Source organism: Aphelocoma coerulescens, chromosome 2 (genome assembly GCF_041296385.1).
Source record: "Aphelocoma coerulescens isolate FSJ_1873_10779 chromosome 2, UR_Acoe_1.0, whole genome shotgun sequence".
NCBI classification, from domain to species: domain Eukaryota; kingdom Metazoa; phylum Chordata; class Aves; order Passeriformes; family Corvidae; genus Aphelocoma; species Aphelocoma coerulescens.
In genome coordinates this window covers 21,144,272-21,166,143 of record NC_091015.1, presented here as the reverse complement: position 1 = coordinate 21,166,143, position 21,872 = coordinate 21,144,272, and the positions used below count along the sequence as shown (strand labels likewise).

The following is a 21,872-nucleotide window of genomic DNA, read 5'->3' as shown; positions in this document are numbered from 1 at the left end:
TAATTCTTTTTCAGAAAAATTTCTTTACTGAGAAGGTTAAAAAGCATTGGAATGGGCTGCCCAGGGAAGTGGCATAGCACTTAGTGTCAAGATTTGGTTGATGTGGTGGCATTCAGTCAAAGGCTGGACTCAATGATCTTGGTAGTCTTTTGCAACCTTAATGATTCTAACTTGGTGTGAGCTGGGTTTTCATTTCATACGCTGGACCTGCACTTTCTTTCAGAATCAGACATTGCCATCCTGTTTGTACATACCAGGCAGTGCCTCTTCAACTTTCCTATTTGCATTGCAAGGGCAGATTAGAAAATACAGCTTCTTGCAAGCCCAAGCACTCAGCACAAACTCCCCCCCATGTCCCCCGCGCCCCCCAAATGACTCAGTTGATTCCGGCCTCCTCCCTGTGTAAACAGAAGGTACGCACAAGGACAGGCAGGATGCCCACAGCCACCGACTCTCATTCGTACTAGGAGCCAAGGATGACACAAAAAGCACTGCTGCCCCTCACTGTACGGGGGAACTCCTGGGTCCGGGGAGCGGGCAGCGCGCTGGGCGGGTCCCCGCGGGGAGGCAGAGGGGCAGCGCTGCGCTCCCCAGCCATTCTGCCGCGCTCCGGAGCGTCCGACACCCCGGCCTCCGCAGGCCCCACCGCCCCAGCCGGCTCCACCACTCGCTCCCGTCCCCGGGAAGTCCCGCCCCGCTTGGGGCGGTCGCGGCTCTTTGCCAGCCAGAGGTCTGCGGGGTGCGGTGCTGCTGGCGGAGGGTCCGGCCCGCGGGGTGAGCGACCGGGACCCGGGGAACGTTTGCGGAGCTGCTCCGCGACCTCCCGCGGCCCAGAGCCATGCCGGGCTCGCCCTTGATGCCCTCGGCCCGACAAGGTGCCCGGGCCGGGAAACTTGGCCCGAGTTGAGGGGCGAGAGCGGCTTGCGCCCGCTCCGCTGCTGGCCCGGGAAGGCCCGAGGCGGGAGAGCGGGAAGCGGCTGGCGGCGCTCCGGACTGGGGCGGGCGGGGAGCGCAGGGCTGTGCCGGGGCTCGGGCCGCGGGTCAGGGCTGCGGCGGGGCCCGGCCCAGCCGGTGCAGCCCCGGCTGCGGAGGGGCAGAGGTGGCCGGGACGGCGGCGCTGGATCAGGCAGGGCTCCTGCGGGGAGCCCCGCGGCACGTCTGAAGTGCGAGGGGACGAGCAGCTCTCTGCAAAAGCGTTTTACAGCACCAGATGATAGTTATCAGCAGAATAAGCCTCGAGCTTAGGCGGCTTCACTGTGTGAGTGCAGCTACGCTGCTATTATTAGTCCTGGTATTTAATATTTGTACAGCCATAACAAGTTAAATATTGGAACTACGTCCTCTCTAGTACTCCTCTCCCGACAGTTCCCGAGGGTGTCTCTGTGAAGGAACAAATGCCTCAATCCAAAACTGGGACCTTCAGAGCCTGCCTTCAGCTGCCTCTCCATCTGGAAGCACTAGCAGCCCTCTGCAAGATGCTTCCAGAGTTGTTCAGGCTTGTCAGGGCTCAGCAGCAAAGCTCCAGACTTGCCTGTGTGCCCTGTTGGGATGCCTACAGCATGCATGTTCTCCGTGGCCTGAGGCGTGCTGCCCTTTCCAAGACACAGATGCAGCAGGCTCCCTGCTCCCCTGGCACCAGCTCGGTGAGCTGCGGAGGGGAGGCTGAATTTGAGCGAGGGAGGTCCAGCTCCCCCTGCCAGGTGTGCACGGTAGCAGTCACTGCTGGGCGGTGGCCTTGGGTTTTGGCAACTCCTCTGCAGCAGGTCTTGTGTTGTGGTTAGTTTGGTCGCAAGTTGAAGCATACAGGTCCGGTTGGTGATGTATGTGTGATCTCTAAGATACCTGTAACCGTAGTCCTTTTTTTCAGGTGTCTGTTGTTAAGGGTGGTGTCTTCTGTATGCTAGAGGCTTGTGACAGTTCTTGAATCAAACAAATTTTTAGCTCGAGGTCACATTTGGGAAATTTTGTTTTACTTGTCTGGAATTCCCTTCTGCTTTACACTGGATACATTATTCAACGTCCTCTGTCATAATACGTTCTGTAGTGTTTAAAGGTTGTTGCCTTCTTTCTGCTGCAGGCTGTGTTTCAGTGATGGGTGAAGTGATGCTTCTAATAGGTAGTTTTGTATCATTTTGTCAGGTACTTTGGGATTGTTTTATGAAAGACTACGTAAGTGTCATTTATTATTATGAATGCCTCTCATGTTTTGGAATTTACCAGACATAATATTTGCCATCCTGTCACCATCATCACATTCATTTTCATAGTTATAATCAAAGGTGGCAACAATGGCATTCAGATGTTTAATTATACTTCATGTAGGTGACCAGTGCTAACTTATTAAATTAATGCATGGTGGAGCAGGAACAAGTGTCACAGCTTCCCTCTGTAGTAAGGGAGCCATCAGCTTGCTTCTCACACATAAAAATCAGTATACAGTGAAGCATATGGCACCAGTGAGTTCTGTGTTTATTAAAGGACTATTCCTCTGAACATTCTGTGAATTTTTTTCCTTATTTCACTTGATGTAGATCTAAAATGTTTTTCCTGTCTTTCAGGACTTGAAATACTGAAAAAATTCATTTTTTTGTTAGATGAAACCAAGACTTCTTAAGGTTCATGAAAACAGTGAGACTTCTGCTTGCGTCAGACTGGCCACCTGTCTGGTTTGGGGAGGATTAGAGATCCATGTAGACTGTGGAAACCTAAGGTTCAAGTCCCTGGTTTGATTCAGAGCAGTTTTGAACTTCTTAACATTTTCTGCATTTCTGGAGAACTGGATTGCCAGCTGTGTTGGAAGGGAAAGGGAGTATCCCATCCCTCTAGTTCCATGAAGAAATTACATCTTCTCAAAACTGGTAGGGTGAAGCAGGTTTCCTGCTTTAATGTCATTTTTCTGGTCACAAATTAAAAAGCTTCCTCAGAATTTTCTAAGCAGTGGCCATGTCTTTGGTCTGATAGTAATATGTATGTTGGTAATAATCCAAGAAAAGCATTTTATCTTAACAATACCTGGGATATGTTTCACAAGTACTTAACTACTCAGATAAAAAGGAAGTATGAAGAAAGGCCACCACCACCATCATCTCTTAGATGACAGCTTTAGGAAAATCACAGTTTTTTACTTGGATCTCAGAAACACGTAGAATCACTCTTCTCAAAGATATTCTGAAACCCTACTTTCGTGTAGCCAAAGCCACAGGGTTTTTATTGAAGTAACTTTTGTGGAGGAGGGAGGACCAAGGAATGGTATGTTGCCTGCTGAACTACTCCCTTTTTCTGCTCTTTTGGGATCTCACTTCTTTCCTCAAAATGTGAAAGGAGAATTGTTTTATCCCACAGTTGTCTTTTCCCTGTCCAGAGTTGCTACAGTGAGGATTAGTGATCAAGTGAAAGGAATTTACCTCTTTTTTTGATGTGATTTGTGTACCTTTTGGCAGATGGGTCATTTTCAGATGGGTCTGGAAATCTTCCACTGGTTTTAATGCTTGAACTCTGGTGTTCTGTGAGCTTTATTGGAGGACTTTGTTCTTTTTTGTTCACTTTAGACTGGGTAGCAAGGTTGTGGTTTTTTTTTTTAATAGTTAATCGTTTCCAGGACAAAAATACTGAGTTTGTATCTTCTTTCAGAAATTCTGTGATACAAAAAGGCAAAACAGTGGCAGGGTTCTCTGTCCAGTTCTGGTTAAGACTGAAGATTCAGCAATACCTGGAAAGGAAGCAGAAGGATATGTAGGAGACCTGACAATTTTATCAGCTTGTGTGTGTTGGTCATTCCTAGCATTCCACTGTTGTTCCCAGATGGGGGTAAGAACTTAAAAACAACAGGAGTTGTATAAGCAAGAGGTCATTGACTCTGACCACTGACAAAGCATGCAGACTGTGTAAAGGCATTCTCTAAGGTAGAAGACACTCCTTGAATTACACCCATCAGCTTTGAGCTTTCACTTGTCTCACATTAACTTTTCTTGTGTGGCCTTGTTTCTTTAGAGCAGAAATGGATTTTGAGAAGGGCATACAGCTTCCATTTCCTGACACTCCCTAGAGAACAGCCACAGTCCAAAGGCTTTTCTCCAGGTATTTTTTTCCCATTAGGTCTTCAGATTGGTTGCAAATTTTGTGATACAGTTGTTTGCAGTAGTGGGACACTGAATTTAGTTCTAAATCTAAGCTCATCGCTCCCTAGTAAAGAACGTGGTTTTCTGGAAGCCTGTGCTTATTTCAGTTGCTGCAGTCTGTGATATTGAATGAGACACTAAACCCAATCCCTATGCTCTTTTCCACCATGGTTTTACAGGTTTCAGTGGATCAGTGACTGGTGTGTTCTGTGGCAAAGCTGACGTTGGGGTTCATTCATCTGAATTTTTTTTTATAGTAATGTTCAGTCTTGATCAAGAAGTAGTAATGCACATCACTCATCCATTGCTTAGATTTGTGTAGTGCATTTCTGCATGTAAAGATCATAGAGTGATTTGGTGTGGCTGTGTAAGACTGTACAAATGAGTGATAATGCTCCACCCAGAATGCTTACTGCAGTGTTTAAGCTCATATGAAAATATGTGTGTGACCTTAAGTAGAGAGAAAACCAATAAAAGTCAACGAGAATAACAGCAAAGGGTAGAGTTAGATGTATGCTTGTTTCAAATTTGAAATTTAGAGGGAATAAAGGCTGGATATGGATTCCTGAAGAGGAGACTTTTTTTTCCTACATCTTGTTGTCCTAGCAAGAAAGAGAGTATGTATTTGTGCCCTAGAACCCATGAGAAGCAAATGTGATTCCATTAAGTCTTAAGAACATGAATGTATGTATTAACATGCAGGACTTAGCCCATATTTGCATATAGCATAATGTGACTTCAGTTCTGATTTTTGGCCTAAAAACACTATGTGTGCATGTAAAATATAATTAATGTAATGTTTGACCCTGGAGGAGAATTTTTATCTGACCTTTTATCAGGAGTAATTTTGGAAGCTGCCCAGAATGAAAAATCCCTGAAGTTCTTCTAAAGGAGATGTTAATGAAAAAACACTTAGGGGTATGCTGGTCTCAGATCTCTCTGAGGAAGAGAAACTTCAATGTGACTTTGCTCAGAGAAGCCTAGATTTTGAGACTGTTATCTGCACAGAAATAAGGTAAAATAGAAGTCTGAGCATTCTGGTCACAACAGCTAAACTTTAACCAAATTTTAAAAAATTGTGCAAAGTTCTATGTGCAGAGTGACTTAGACTCTGCTTCTTGGGGCAAATCACACGGGCTTGCTTTGATCCCAAAGGTTTGTCCACCCTGCAAGACCTGTACTACGCTTGTTCTGGTGTGGCAGTTCAACTGTGAGGAAGCAGTCTGGTTTAGAGATGCCTGGCTCAAAGCCTGGCTGGAGCCAGAATGTGATCCTCAAGCCTTGCAAAGCTGGAAGGTCTGTCTGCCACAAGCTGAGCCACAGAGGGAAGCCGCTGTAAGAATTTTCTCTTGCCTTTCAGGTGAAATTTTAAAAGCTTTGCTTCTCGCTTACCCAGCTCCGTATCAGAGTGTGCCTTTCAGAGGTTCTCAGGGCAGGGGGTCAATATATTGCCCTTTCCCGTATGTATACTAGTGTTTACATTTCTCTTAAAATTAAGTGACTTTGCTTTTGGGTTGTAGAACATTGACAGTGCCACTCAAGCAGTGTAGCTGCTGTGGAGTGTGTGTACCTGCATATTTTGGTGGGACTTTTCTTTATCACAGTCGGATTATATAAGTCTTGGTTAAAGCTCTCGTAATTTTTTTTCATAGCACATACTGTAACCTTTAATATAAAGTCTTACTTTTAGTATTCCTTGTCACTTCTGTAGTGTAAAGGTTTTTTGTTTGTTCAAACCAAGTATAGAAAATTTAGTAAAAAGCAATATGTAGCATTTCTTTTAGCTTGGCTTCTTAAGGAAATATAGTTCTGAATGGTTTGGGGACCAGAAGTAGGTTACTGAAGGCCACAACATTAACCCACTATTCTGAGTATTTCCAGAATAGTGTGTTTCATGGAAAAATGTGGCCAGGTAGAGTAGATGATGCTTTTTAAATACTCCCTGCCAAGAGTTCTCTAGGCTTTGAATCTGTTGGCCAATTTCTACCCAGGTGAGAGCTTACACATCCAAAATGATGAGGATGCATGCTGCATGAAGATACAGCCATCCAAAGGTGTGAAAGTGAAGGTGCCCCACTAAGGGAAGAGCTGCAGCATATGCTCCTGTGGGGTTAGGCAGGAGTTTGTGTAGGAGAGGGGCACCTCTATTCTTACTCCTCTCTCATAAGAGCTTTATTCAAGGCATGAAAAATCTCCCATGTGACATTGTTCCTTAGGACGCCAAGCCTTGAGTTAGCTTGAAGTTCAGAAAATCATGGTAATCTCGTAGCTCCATTTTGGGAGAGGAAAAAGACCAGTGTCACTTCTGACCATTGTCAATTCTGAAGACAGGGAAGAACATTTTTTACTTTAATGAAAATAATCTGTCACCTTCAGAGCAGAATATCTACCATTTCTACAGAAGAGACAGAAGTTTGTCCAGAAACCTCACTTTTTTCAGTACTTCCACTCATTTTCAAATGCTGTTTCTTGGGCAGAATAACCCAAAAGCCATATAAGATGCATTGTTATCTCATGTAACACAAACTAGTGATGGTATGAGTGTGCCTGTGTAGGACTACAGTGTCACAGGCTTTGGAGAACTTTGTGGAGACTGGCACACAGGGAATTGCTGGGCTAAGTGACAGGTGAGTCTGCATCTGTCCTGGAGCAAATGCAAGTTCTGTCCTGCTGCCCTCAGCCACCCAGCTGTGGCAAGCTCTGCTCCACAGTCCCTGTAGCTGTGCTTCCCTGACAACATGCATGAGCAAAAAAGCCATGCTTGCTGAAATCTGTGTCCAAGGGAGTGCTGGGTTTCAGGTGTGTTTGCACTGTAATTAGCACTTGTGAATATATTTTTGAAGAAGGTAAAGTAGATCAGGCCTCCGTCTGTTGGAGAAGTCAGAAAGCTTGCTTGTCTGGTGGGGAAGAGGAAGAATGGGGAGTATTGAGCAGGCAGTATTGAGTTCCTTCCACTCTGTAAACCTCTACAGGATTGGCAGAAACATGGGGAAAGAGAAAAATAAGTTAATTTTTTAAATTCTTCCTGACATAGTCTACATGTGTTCTCTTAACCTCTGCCTCTCCTCTTCCTTTGTCTTGCTAACTTCCTCCCTTGTCACAAAATGTTTACATGTGGGGAATGGTGAGATAACACAGCATAGACTAACTAATAGTAATTTCCTACAGGTGTCTCATATATTTCTGATTAGTGGCTTTTCCATGCTCTGTAGGGGTTGCTCAAACTAGAATTGAATGCTCAAAACATTTCCTCCATCTGTAAGTATATAGTGAGCCTGTGCTATGTCACATTTCCCAGGACTGCATGGTTGTAAAGGAAAGACCCACTTAAAATGCTCTTGATGCAGCCAGGGCAGCCCTTTTTTCTAAATGGCAGCTGTGTTTAACTTTTTCTGGATACAGTTAATACCTATTGAGCCGTTCTTTTTGCTTTTTTTGGTAAATTTTATGTCACAGCAATCTGGATTTAATGTTTCTCTAATCTCACATTGTAATGTAACAGCAATGAAATGATTCCCACAGCAGTCTACAGAGAATCTGTGGTAATGCCATTAAAATGTGCTTACCGAATCAAAACAAATGCAAAATTAGCATGTGGAAACTGTGTTTATGTGATTATAATGTTTCAGCAATATGAGATTACTGTAGGAAGCAACTAATCCAAACCTAGGGGGACTTCCCATTACAAGGCCATTAAAATGACACAATGACTGAAGCACAAGTTTCAGATGGGAAAAGTGGAAACATAAATCTTGTCATCAGTATTCAGGCAAAACATCTATTGAACTCAGTGGAGTTTTTATCAGAGTCAGGAATGCAGCACCATGACCTTTTCAGTAGCAAGTCTCTTTTCTCTTACCAATACCTCTAGGAAGAATATTTACTTCACCAGGATTTGATAGTTGGCTAATGGTGAGAGTTGTATTTTATGCACCATGCAGTTGGTGGTTACAAAGATTTGTCCAGTGTTTATTACAAAAATGTTAAGGTATTGTTTCAAGGTTGTTGTGTAATAATACAAGTTTTGGTTATATCTTGAAGTAATTTTCTCATTTTTGTCTGAATTTGTAATTTTCAGGAAATATAATTTATTTCTCTCTTTATACAGCACCCAGAGCTGAGAAGTCTTGGTCTGTGCAGGAGCTCCTTGGCAATACTACCACATAAATGAGCGATTTTCAAAACCAAAACCAAAAATAGCTGTTATTGCCAGATATGAACCTACCTGTTTATCTTCTGTTATAGGAATCAGCACCTTTCCCCCTAACCTCCGACTGGGTTAAGATTAAGAAAATGTAATTCAGATGTCTTATCTAGAACAATCTGAAATATATTTGTCTTGTCCTGAATTGTTTCTTGGCTTGCTCCTTAGTCCATAGAAGGAGGATAACATTACAGAAAGTGACTTGTCCTGTCCTATTACAAGCATCCAAAATAAGCTGGATGAGTTGACTACAGATAACGTTCTTCCATCTCCACTATGAAAATGGTCTAGATTATTGTTCTGTAGTAGACATACCTCATTTAAATGGCTAAATGGGGTGGTATGAATGCAGTTCTTGGTGTATGAAAGAAGCAACTTTTTCAGAAGAAAGTTCTGTGTAAAACGTGGCATGCAAGTCACAAGAAAAGCACACAAATGTTGATTTCTGTAGTAACATATGCATACTTAAATTAAATATGAATCCTTCTTCCATTTAAAAGCTATTTGCACCTAAATTCTGTTTTAAAAATACTTAATTAAATTCTGATTCCATCAAGTGAATCTTATTAGGAATAATGTATCATAGCATAATCAGAGTAGACTGTTTATGTGAATGACAGTAGGGAAGATATCAGGATAGTGGTTTCAAAAATAATTCCAGTCACGGATTACTGACTGTCTTTTTTTTTTATAATTCTTTTATTAAGAGTGGTGGGTTTCTAAAACTGTGTTAGTAAGCTGGAACAGGCGTTAATATATTTTTCATGAAGATAAAGTTAGGCCTACTTTAAATGCTCTTTGTGTCAGTTTCCATTTCTTGTGATGCTTCTTATATTTATAAAAATCCTTGGCCTCAGTCAGAAGGTTCTGTAAATTCTGTATGTGAGCTATAATCTGAAATCTAGAGTTTAAAAATCAACAGGTTGTGTCTGCTACAAGAGAAACCTGGCACGGGAATTGGTAATTTTAGATGTTTCCTGCTGTTACAAATCACAAGACAACAGCCTCAGGCTATAAGAAGATCTCACATGAGCAGCCATCAGGTCTTCACAATGGGCAGGCCAGATTAATTGAGGGTAATCTAAATTAACTGTGTCAAAAAGAAATTGGTGGGAACAAATGCTGAAAGTCAACTTTTCTTCAAAGTGATAATCTGAAAGCAAGCAAAAATTCACAGTTGATTAGAGTGGCCTTTTTGAGTAACTGCAGTATTAAATAACTAAGCGGCTGAAGTGTAAGATTGTTAAGGAAACAGACTGTAATTGATTTGTGTCAAGCTTTATCAAAAGAAATTAAATACTTGTATATTTAATTGTACATAGGTTTGGTTTGTTAACTTAATAAATGGATTGGAAAATTGTCAGTGAACATGGGGAAAGAGAAGTGTGAATCCAATACAGAGGGTAGTTATCACTCTTTGCTGTCAGGGTTTTACTGAATGCCAGAGCATAGATATTTAACATTAAAAAAAAAAAAAGATAAAGAAATAAAGCAAAGGTAATGCTTAGAATTATGTCAGTTGCTTTGCTGTGCATATAAGAATGACTCAGATCACTGAACTTTCTCCAAAATAGTGGGTTGCTCTATATAGAGCACCAGCCTTCTTCAAGGATGGAATTAACGACTGCTTAATTGAATTGCAGCTAGGAGCAGTTTCTGACTAAGACAGGTATTTTGCTTTGAATTATTTGCTCAAGAATATTATTTTCTGAAATCATGCACTTCTTAATTTGTTTGGAAGAAAAATAAATTGTTCTATTAATCAGCCAGCTGATTAATAGCCAGCTGATTCAGTCTGTTCTATGAGAGTAATTATTCTTCTACCTTCTCAGACAAGTTAACGTGCTAGTTCAGGAAAGAAATTCCTAAAAGAACAGTTCTTCCTAAGTCTACTTGTATACAAGGCAAGTAAACATAGTCAGTCAGTCATTTCTCTTTTTTACGGATGGCCAGCTCTTCTTATTACAGTGAGCACCAGCACTATGGACTTCACCAGGCAGGCAATAGCTGCCTTTTCTGGGGGCTGGGTCACTTTTGTGCATTGATGCTCTGGCAGTGACTGCTTCTCATGAGATCAAAGTATCCCCAAAGAGATCTTGATGTTCCTGTGCCCTTTGATATGTAGAGTTCAGTGCCCTTCAGATTTCAGTTTTTCTGTCATCCTGGTAGATTAACCTTAGCAGTTAAAAGGAAAATATCCTCTGAGGGCTTTACCAGTAACAAACCCATGTTTATGACATTATTCACTAAAAGGGAGGCAAAAATGGGAAAGACCTCTCTCTCTTTAATCAATAATGCATGCTCTAGTTAGTCTTTTCCTCTGGACATGATTAAACATGTATTTTGTTTCATAACTGATGATTTTGGTTGTGTAGGGATTTTAACTATATATCCTCAAGCCTTTGTGACTAGCATCAGGGAGATCTAACATGAACTGGTTAGTCAGGACTACCCCCACTACCAAAAGGAAAAAAATTAAAATCCCAATGGGGAGAGCTGCAGTTAATTCTAACCTGCAGTGAGTCAGGCCAAACTGGCACAGGGCCTTCAGCATGAACCAGTTGCAGACTGTAACCTCAGTGTTTGTCTTTGTCACTGCTCATTTGAAGTTTTGAGAAGTAACATTGTTTCATTTGTGTTAAAAATGAATTTAAAAGTGTCTGAGATGCTGAGCTGTATATAAATTGTTACATTAAGGTCTGTTCTTCACTGCTAAAATACTTGGCCAGTGAAGCACTTCGGCTTCTCCACCACTGTTTGTGGGCTGTGCTGTATCTTTGGTGACTGTTGTCAGCCTTAGAGGAGTGGTCCTGGGCTGTTCCAGACCTCCGGAGCGCAACTGTCAGGAGAACCTGAGCCCTGCTGTAGCCAGAGGAGCAGATTATCACCCCTACTCCTGCATTCCACGTAGAGGGGGGTAGACAAGGTGCCCAAACACAGACAGCTTCCTCAGCATGTGGGGGGGACATTGAGTCTTTGGAGGCCACAGATAAATATACTGAACATACCAGTAAGGAATATTCAGCCTTGGTGCCAAGTGTGTTCATCTGGTGGCTGAAGCTGATAAAATTCGACAGCTGCTGAAGAGCAAAGAATCCTAAATGACATACAGTGGTTGTTATTAAATAGGAAACATTTGTCTTAATGTGATACTAACTGCAGCACAATAAATGATTACAATTTCCAGGTACTGAAATATGATGTGTTTATGTTGCTGGAGTACTGATACAAGTACAGTTGGTTAAAATAAATGCCTTGTTTTTCGTGTTAACCACCCTGCTGCAAACAGCTTTTGGGAACGTCCCAGTGAACACACACAGAGTGTAGGTACATGTGCAAGAGATTCTAGAAACTGCCTGAGAAAGCACTGCTCTTTCTGAAATGTTTTTATTTCCTTTCTTCTTCCTTCCCAGACTCCTTTAGGAGCTGATTTTTTTTCCCCTTTGTTAAAGAAAAATGCCTTCCTTGAGTGGAAAAGTGCAGACTGTCTTGGGCCTGGTGGAGCCGGACTGTCTTGGCTACACATTAACTCACGAACATTTGACAATGAACTACAGCAGCTGCTTTTGTCCACCTTCTCCAGGCCAAGAGCCTTTGTCTAATGGGCCCATTGAGATGAAGAACTTGTTTTGGATTAAGCAAAATCCCTACAGCCATAAAGAAAACCTTCTTTTGTATCAGGAAACAGATGCTGTGAGAGAGGAGCTGCTGCAATTTAAAGCAGCAGGTGGTAGGACGATTGTGGAAAACACAACTACAGGAATTGGCCGGGATGTGAATACTTTGAAGAAACTTGCTGAAGAAACTGGAGTTCATATTATTGCTGGTGCTGGGTTTTATGTGGATTCCACTCATTCTTCTCAAACACAGGCCATGACAGTGGAGCAGGTAAGTCTTAACCATTGCTTCAGTGTCTCTGTCCTGTGAATTATCTCTGGTAAGCCAAAGTTGGAGAGAGGTTCCAGTAAAATAGATGAAATAAAGAGGTTCTCCGTGTAGAAAACAGGATCAGCATTACTGCTTGTGTGTAATAGCTGGAGCAGCACTGCTTGCCTGCGCTTGGGTTATCTGTCAGAATTTCCAGTTCTTAAGCTCCATTTTCTCTGAGGGGTTTGTTATAATGCAACAGTAAGAGGAAAATCCAGTATTTCATATGTGGACATGTGGTACACCACCAATTATCTTGAGTTTTTTACTATTTTTTAAGGAAGGAGTTTATCCTGGCTACGTCTTTTGTCACTTTTTCTGGCTAATTGCTTCCCAGTGAGTTTACCCAGCATTCTTGTAAAAATCATAAATAATTGCAATATTTATAGGACAGTTGTAAATTATTGCTCTGCTCAGGCTGTGTGTTATAGCTCTCTGTCATTTGTCCAGGCTTTTCAGGGCATGGTCTACATCAGGCTGTTTGTACAGTGACTAAGACAATGTGTTAATAATAACTGAGGTCTCCAGATACTCCTATAATAATAAATATTCATCTTTTATTAAGAAAATGTGGTGATAAGAGGGAATGGAACTCTCCAAGGTAGGAGGCTGTGAATGTGTATGAATAGAGCTGAGAAAATTTTTTTTAGTCTGTCACCATTTACAAATGAGTCAAATTAATTTTAAAAATCTGTGGTCAAAACTTGAGCAGTGCTGCCAACAAAACTGGACCCAAACTGGCCCAAACTACACTACAGTACTGCTTTTCCTAAGTGTTCTTCCATTGCTTGAAATACAAATAGATGCAAATAGAATAGATGCAAATAGATTTCTCAAGGCAAAGGTTTCCCTTCTGTGTTTAGTGGGCTGATGGGAGACCCACAGATTTCCTGTACTCAGCACTTAGAAGGTAGGCTATCATCAGTACCATTTTGTGCTCTCAATTTTGAATGTGTGCTTAAGATATATGGCCTGTTCCGGGAAAGAAAAACGAAAGCTTTCATGGCAAACTAGTTTTATTAAGAGATTCTGATATTTTTGTTTATGGATGTTCTAAAGCAGGCTAATTTTGATCCTGTGAATTTGTCAAATGAGCTTTGTTTTTGTAGTTCTGAAGTCAGCAGAGCTCCTGTTGTTTTACATTGGCATTCCCATAAACAGGTTTTGCCTTAAACTTGTCTCTTCAGGATGCTTGCCAGAGTTTCTCCCTTTCCTATCTGAATGACAAGGTTTCCTTATTCTCTGATCCCTTGTTTTGCAAAAAATTGCATTGAGTTATGTCTGGAGCCAATTCAGGAGTGCAAGGCAAAGGTTTTGGAATCAACTAACCTTTTTTGTTAAAGAAAATTTAATCTCTGCCTAAATCAGAGTTCAAATTACATGTAGACCAGCTTTCTTGGCAAACCTGGACAAATGTATGAGTGGATACTGTTAAACTGATTTGCTTCTGTGTTTATTTTGGTCTTAGTGAATGGCTGGCATAACATTAATTGACAGAAACCAGATTTTAACTGTAGTGTTTTCACACACGCAGCTGTTAATTAAATAAATTCAGAAAGACCTTGGGAGTATAACTAGCCCAGTGTCCATAGGCCAAATCTGATGCTATTTAACACAAATAGTATTAATAACCAAAAATCTCATTTTACTGTTCTCTAGCTGGCAGGGATTATTGTTGATGAGGTACTCAAAGGAGCAGATGGGACTAATATCAAGTGTGGTGTGGTTGGAGAAATAGGTTGCTCCTGGCCTTTGACTCCGAGTGAACACAGAGTGCTTCAGGCAACAGCACAGGCTCAGTCCCAGCTTGGGTGCCCTGTTATCATCCATCCTGGCAGGAACAGTGACTCACCTTTCCAGATTATCCGCATTCTGCAGGAAGCTGGGGCTGATGCTTCAAAGACAGTCATGTCTCACCTCGACAGGTAAGGAGACTTCTGCTGTGCTTCCACACAACTCACTGGGATTTTGCGAAACTATGCTGGAAAAAGTTGACATAGAGTATTGTCCTCAAGTTTACTGACTTAAAGATAAGTGCTTATGTAGAGCCTGATCATCCTTCAGCAATTCAGTCAGGATCAGCTTTTAGATTCACATTGATAAAGATTTTGGTATTTTAAATGCGGGCTTTGAAAGCTTAGGTGAGAGGTTAGGAACAGCTGTAGACAAGTTTAAAAAATGGGAATTCCATGAATTTGGATCCCTGCACAAATCCCTGTATTTACAAAGCACTGGACATTGAGCAGCTCTCACTAAATTGGGTGGGAAGTTGCTGGGCTTCCAGAGCTTTTGAACACTGAGTCACTCTTAATGGCCTTCCAAAATCTCACAGAAGCTAATGGAGATTTCCTTGATTTGGCTGGAGTCTGGATCAAAGCAAAAGGCAGATTTTTAATGTACTACTACCAGACAGAGGAAATATTGCTTAAAAAGAAAATAGTTGGGTTTTGGATAGTTCATACCATAGACCAGATAGTTAACTTTTAGTTTCCTCAAGAATAAAATCCAGGAGCTCCACATGAGGCATGGAGAGAAATTGGGATGCTTTTCTGTCCCCGGCTTAGAAATACAGCCTCTATTACCAAATCAGTTTTGTATGACCTTGTGTTGCCCATGGTGAGCTGGAATATGTCCAGGCATTGATTAGTTTGGCCAGTTGCTGAATAATGGAGACTATTTGTGGTCATATGATTCTCAGCAATTGGATTGTTTGCCCTCAGTGTGAATGTAATACAGGCAACAGCACCGTGCTCCAAATTTCTCATGGCTACAGTCTCTAAAAGCTTGCAAATCGAGCTACAGGTGTTTGATATTCACACAGAGCTCCTTGTTTTACTTGAGGATTTTAGGAGCATAAAATTCATGCCATGCAATTATATTTGAGTATTTATAAGTTAATTTCTTTTCATATTTACCTGTATTCCACTGTATCTCTAGCTGTATTTTTCACCCCTTTTTGAAGAAAAAGTGGTTACTTAAATCTTTTTATGAAAGAGGACTGAGCAAGCTGCAGGTATCAGTACTTATGTAGCCATTTTGGTACAACATAAACATACAATTATGGTTTTTTGCCTCTTGTACATTGTTGTAAATTGTCGAATTAAGTAATTAATTGATGGAAATTAAGCAATATAAGTAGGAAAACAGAGATGCAGTTTCAGTAACAGCTGCTGATGTACAATATGACATTTCCTTATATCTCTTTCTATCATTACTTTCACACATTCAGGTTGGCACTTGCTATAACATAAACTACTGTGAAGTTTGGCTTTGCAATGTGCATTTAACATTTTAAGTCTCCTCCAGTAAGAAAAAATCCACGTGGGAGCATCCCAGTCCCTTAAATGTGAGATAAATTTGTATATAGCTCCATATTTCATGTCTGTATTTGACATAGACAGAATGGTAGTTTTACAGTGGATTTACAATGAAATGATAAAACTAAAATGCTGGCTACCAGGTCTTGCAATTTAGCGCCTTAGAACAAAAGGTAGCACGTATCCATAGTAGAACTATGGTGTACTAAAAGGCAGGGAGCAAAAGCTCTTGAGCCTTGGCTTTAGCCATTTGTTCAGGGTTAAGTTTGTAAAGGACATCAACATCTTGCTTCACTTGATTAACTTTTGTTAGAAGACTCAGAGCAACTGTTATGAATTTGGGGTGTCTGTCCCCGTGGTATTTATGGCTGAGGTCCACATTACAGGATGCTTCACCATTCACCCCCCTCCTTTTCCATGAGCTCATGGCTGTTCAGGGACAGTGTTGCACAAAACACTCAATTCCAGCTCAGAGATCAGCAATTTGAACTGGGAACTGCTGCTGTTGCTACATCTTTGTGGATCACAGTGGGACCCTGTGGCTGACAAAACTAAGTTCTCTGGCTCTTCGTTGGGATAGAACACCCAAAAGAATGACACTAACAGTAGTTTTAAAAAGAAATTGTTCTGGCTGTGATTTTGAACTAGATTGTTGGGTGTTTTTGCCACCTGCGCAGCATTGAATACTCTTGGTGATTGTCTCCCTGTGAACTGAGCTGGGCTGGATCTAAAATAATCTGTTCTTTTGCTCTGCACTTTGAAAACTCACTTGGTGATATGTTCTGTCTCTGTAAACTGTAACATTTATTTTAAAATAACATTTTTTATTAATTACAGTTGGCAAGTCTTAGACTCCTGCTGATGGCAGGCTTGTTTGAACATGGGTTTTCTCTCTCTCTACCCATCTGTTCCTCCTACTTGATCTGTTGTTAAGTCATAATATTGAAATTGTGACATCAGTCATTTCCATAGCAACAGACTGTGATGTAATTGTGTAAGATAAAACAGCTTTGTGACATCAACATCTGCAATAATAAAAAAAACCCAGCAAAGTCTACTGCCCTTTTGGTTAACTGTGCTGCTCTTGTGGAAACTTGGTTTCTTCTTAAAAAAAAAAAAATTGTAGCAGCTGTAAAGATAAAATCAGATCATTTGAATGTTTTTGTTTTCCTTTGGACAGCTTATACACTTGGTAAAAATGGTTCAAAGAAAACCCAAAATATTCCAGAGAGCTCTTATTTCTGTTGCCATTATTTTCCAAATGAGTGAGAGGTGTTAGAAGCTTTGTTCCTTCACTTCTCAAATCTGCTGCAAAGCCCATGTCCCAGATATTCACAGTGCCGTTACATATTTTGGTGAGAATGTTTTCTTAAGGTGTTCTGGCCAGATCCCAGTGCAAACAATGATATATTGCTGTTCTAATGGCAGTCTAGAAACATCACTGTACAAAATAGAAACTAAAGACAAAATTGTATATTACCAGTGTGTGATGGATGAAACAAGCCCTGGATGAAGCTGTCTCCTGTAACTCTTTTGGGAAAGTAAATCTGTCTTGTGTAAGCAATCCATTGTCTTTTTTTTTTTTTTTTGATGTCACTATGAATTAACCTCCTCCTTAAATGTTCTTCCTTGTTAGGTTGTCTGTTGAGAGGGTTAATGATATCAAAAGTAAGTAACTTTCCCATTTCTGTTTAAAGGTTATCATAGAGGTTTTCATTATTTCATGGGGAAAGAGTTGGTTTTGTTCTGGTTTTTTAATGCATGAAATGCCAAATGAGCGTAAGAAAGACAATGCTGTGTATCATCTTAAGTTGCATGTGTCAAACAGGAGTCCTGTTTTTCAAATGGGTGAATTAAATCTTAGATTATTGGATTTTTTCCTTGCAAATAGGAGGTCACAAAACACCTGTCCTCATACCATAAGAAGTTTTATTCCTGTTACAGTGCTGACTCTGTGTTATTTATGTTCTGCAGGACCATATTTGATACAAAGGAACTTCTCGAGTTTGCTAAACTTGGATGTTACTTGGAGTATGACCTATTTGGTACAGAATTCCTTCATTACCAGTTCCATCCGGATATTGACATGCCAAGCGACAATGAAAGAATTGCAAGGTATCTGCTCCCATGCACTTTTAGCTATAGCATGACCCCTGACAAAAAAATACTATTGGTACTTGTTTTAAGGCAGTCACAGAGCAATTCTGCTTGCTGTTCAAAATTGTCGTCTATCATACTAAAATAATGCCATTTTCCCCTGCTGCTGTCACACCTTTAGAGCAGCATGTATCATTTCTTCTGAGAGAAAGATGCAGAATCCCAGTGTTGTAGGAAGTTACTTGAGAAGAAGATCAAGAGCTTTTTAAACTTCATTCTCTGTCCTAATTCCATGTTAATCTGGTTGAATTTTATCATTTACTGAATTTATACAGTCTGTAAAAAGGAAAAGGCTGGAAATACTGTGCATGTGATAGGATTAAGTACTTCTGTTTGAAACACAGTATTGGAAACCTAGTGCAGCTACTAAACATCATCTGAGCCTGTTACATCTCCTCACTAGTGTACTATCCCAGCAAAACTCATTGGTTGTTTTGGATGGATTTGATTCTGTGCTTTCATCTTGAAAAACTGCCTATTTTCTTCCAAGCACTTTATCACCTTTCCTCCCCCTGTCCTTTTGTCCTTTCTCTCTTTTGAAGGATGGGATTCCTGTCTCCTCAGATCTCCCATGCTCCTCACACTCACTCACAATGTGAAAATACTGGCCCCACTGGCAAGATACCTCTTCCCTGCTTCTCATCAGCACCTGCAGTCTCAGCTCAGCTGCACTGCAAATCTGTTGTGCTGTGCTAACACAAAGTTTTGCCAAGGAGATACATTCTGTATAAAAACTGTCTGAGAGAAGGTAGGATCAGCTGGGAATGGACACCTCACTCCTTCCACTCCATCTGGAGGTGTGATGCTGCCATGCTGTTTGTCCACAGTGTTTGTGAGCAGTGAAGTGGCAGGTGTCTGAGAGGGGGGTGCCATCCTGCCTGTATCTTTTTTTCTTCCAGAGTCACAGACAGTTCTTTCATTCTCCTTGATGAGAAGGATTTTATGATTGCTGATCACTAATGAAGTAACTTTTAGCTTTCCCTTACATTTCAGACACAGCTTCCCTCCCCCTCATTGTCAGATTAATCTTGAAACTAATCTATTTTCAAACTGTTCTCTCCTACGAAGGTGCTGTGGTTATTCCACTCACTGCCAAGCATTTGCTGCTGCTCTTCACGCTAGAAATTGTTTCTCTCTTAACAGTGCTCTCAGTCTTGCAGTCAGTATTTTAAATTGATGCAAGAAATCCACAGTTTTTGCATTTAGAATGAGTAATTCTCTGCTGTGACTCCTGCCCTCTCCTGTGCCATGGAAGGTCAGCATCTACAGAAGCACTGGGGAATAAATAGAGAGGAGTGGACTAGGCCTTAGTTAACGAGTGCATGTTCAACCGTGGCAGAGTTTTCATTCTATCCATGATACTTGCTCAGCCACCATTGTCTCTCCTGAAATACTCTAGTGTCTGAGTATTTCTTGCAGCAGGCTGTTCATAAGAAGAAAAGGTGAAAAGTTTGTCTTCTCATTGCACAGTGTAAGTATGTGCATTTGAGTTATAAGTGCCATTAAATGAATATTGATGCACCCACAGTGGACGTAGGATGGCTGGGGCAATCTCCTTAGGGTTTTGTTTCATCAAACAGTACCACAGAGGTAGAAATCAAATTGACCTCTAAATGAAAATACTGAATGGAAAATATTTGTTCACATCTTTTCTGTTCAAAACATAAACTTCTGTAGTCATAAAACACCTACTTGACACAGTTTAGCTGTCTTTGTGTACTTCAGCAGTTTGGCTGCAGTCTACTGCCAATGCAAGCAAAACAGTGACTTTTGTTCTGGGGCAGTTTGGAATCAGAAGCAGGTACTAACTAAATTTACAGGAATGAGCAAAAAGGAGCAATGGATACAGAATGGAAGGGATTGTATGCCTCCCCAACCCATGACATTAATTCAATATTAAAGGAGGTGATTCTAAGAATATGTTTGGTCGGCAAGGAACTTAGTCCCTCAGGTGCCATTGCTCATACTCTCTGATTGGCTTGTGGTCTCTCTGTATTTCAGAAATACTTTTGAAGATATCTGGAGGAGATACTTGTGATGTTGTAACACTATGGTTCATGTAGTGTTGTGCACTGTATGGCACAGTGTATGGTGGGCTTTGAGAGACAGCAACATTTTACTAAATTCTGTCCTATTTGCCTTCTTTCTGCTGCCTGTGTTGATTAGATCCTGCTACATGTATCCCCTTGTAACTAGTTGTAATAAAAACTGTCAGTAAGGGCTTTCAGATACAGTGCAGTTACTTTCAAGGCTAGTTTTTGTTTTCTTGCTGATCAAAGCATTGTCGGGAAGGTAAGAATTGGAATTTCACAGTGCTGGCAAGTGATGGAATTGGAGGCCTTCATGAGAAATGAGCACTTTCCAGGGCTGGTCTGTCAAACCCTGCCACTTCAATGCTGCAATCCCCTGCTAAACTGAAGCGCTTACTGGGAAGCTTAACAGTCATGCAAGACAGGAGTGTAGACATCCACATATTATAAATGCTAAAAAATTAGCTGATCAAGGGATTAAGGCTACCTGAGTGAAACATGGAACTGAAGGACTTGTAGCAGTCCTGCTACAAGGGTGTGACCAGAAGGATTACTTCTTTTTCCAAGCTGACTTGTCATTTTGCCAAGGCTTTTTAGCTGCGCTGCCATGTTAGTTCTTATTTCCTGGCGTGTACTAGTGCTGTGCCACGCCAGTCTTACTTATCTTCTTTAATGAACATCTTTGAAATGTGTTTGGATGATAACCATCTATATAGAGTATGATACTGGCAACTTCAAGTTTTTATTAATCTGCTTTGCAAATGTGATTTAACTGAAGATATGGAAGTATGTATGTAATTGAGCCAGGCTCCTTAAAGACCTGTCATACACAGAGTCTGGTCATTAGCAAATGTAGTGGGACCAGCTTTGTGACAGTAGTAAGAAGTAACCTGCTGAGAAGGAATTTATGTAGGAAATTATTATTTACTCATGCCTATAAAACCTGTGTTCCGTGTGTGGTGATGCTGAAGTTCTTGAATTCCTCTGTGGACTTAATGGATCTGGAAATGCAAAGTCATGTGCCAAAAGGAAAGAATTTTTCTTCTCCATTTTGATATGTGTGGTGGTGTGTTTTCAGAGGTGGAGGATTTTTCATGCAATAAAAAATGCATTTTAATTTCAGGTAAATGTAAGGAGTATGTCCTCTGAGCACCTAAGTATTTTCTGTTATAATACAGTCCAGCAGTACAGTAACATAAGAAATGTAAATCCTAGTGTGTTCTATACTGTTGCAGTGAGAACTTTCACTGACAGGGATGCTTTTAACTTTTGCAGGATTCGTATGCTGATTGATGAAGGCTATGAAGACAGAATTCTGATGGCTCATGATGTGCACACCAAGAACAGGTTGATGAAATATGGAGGTCATGGATATTCACATATCTTTAAAAATATAGTTCCTAAAATGCTAATTAGAGGCATATCCCAAGATAAAATTGATAAAATACTCCTAGCAAATCCAAAGCAGTGGTTGACTTTTAAGTAGGAATAATGAATAAGTATGCCTGTTTTATAGGGAAGCTTGATAAAATTCAGATTTCAGGAGAGCAGGCATTTTGAATTTTTTTTTTTCAGAGAAGCTGGAAATTATTAAGTAGATGCAAACAAACTGATTATAACTTTTCTTTTTAATTAGAACATCAAAATTGTGTACTGTCTCTACACGTTGTCCTTTCTGAAAGTTTGTTCGTGATTTACTGATTCTGAGCCTACCTACAAGATCTTTTCAACTGAAATTTTAAAATAATTATTTCAAAAGCGTAATCTAATACTGTTACTGATTGTTACCCCCAAACTACTTTTGAGGATGCATAACCTGGACTTGGAAGGAAATTAGAGTTTTCAGTTAAATTTCCTGTCTCCAGGGGCTGATTTTAATCCTTGTAATACTGACAATCTTCTCATTGTCCTTATATTCTTTAAGTGATACTTGATGAAATGTCTGGAACTTTTAAATCGCTTCCATAGACAAGAGAAGGCAAGAGGAATCTCAAATAAATCTAAAACGATAATGTTTCTTTCTAGTTTAACAATTTACTTAATTGTAACTGAAAATGTAAAAAATACATGGAAAAATATATTTTTGAATAAAGTATTTTGGTCACCTTTTAAACTATGT

The 21,872-nt window shown here is 40.7% G+C and overlaps 1 protein-coding gene across 5 annotated transcripts; it reads left to right on the top strand.

Annotated features, from left to right (window-relative positions):
• The first annotated feature begins 667 nt into the window (after positions 1-667).
• Positions 668-21,866, top strand: PTER (phosphotriesterase related). 5 transcript variants are annotated; one of them, XM_069006736.1, is made up of 6 exons: positions 668-774; positions 11,736-12,210; positions 13,909-14,174; positions 17,203-17,234; positions 17,541-17,681; positions 21,029-21,143. In XM_069006736.1, the coding sequence occupies exons 2-6, from the start codon at positions 11,779-11,781 to the stop codon at positions 21,040-21,042; spliced, it is 885 nt and encodes a 294-aa protein (XP_068862837.1). In that variant the 5' UTR covers positions 668-774; positions 11,736-11,778; the 3' UTR covers positions 21,043-21,143. The 5 variants fall into 5 exon arrangements, with proteins under 5 accessions (XP_068862837.1, XP_068862832.1, XP_068862836.1 ...); XM_069006731.1 differs by lacking the exon at positions 17,203-17,234 and having other exon boundaries at positions 669-774; positions 21,029-21,866; XM_069006735.1 differs by lacking the exons at positions 668-774; positions 17,203-17,234 and adding an exon at positions 977-1,258 and having other exon boundaries at positions 21,029-21,866.
• Positions 21,867-21,872: the final 6 nt, after the last annotated feature.

Excerpts from the sequence above, each read along its gene's own strand:
- PTER (XM_069006731.1), top strand. The coding sequence starts at position 11,779 with ATGCCTTCCTTGAGTGGAAAAGTGCAGACTGTCTTGGGCCTGGTGGAG. Across the intron at positions 12,211-13,908 it reads AGGCCATGACAGTGGAGCAG|CTGGCAGGGATTATTGTTGA; the intron begins GTAAGTCTTAAC and ends ACTGTTCTCTAG. Across the intron at positions 14,175-17,540 it reads GTCATGTCTCACCTCGACAG|GACCATATTTGATACAAAGG; the intron begins GTAAGGAGACTT and ends TATGTTCTGCAG.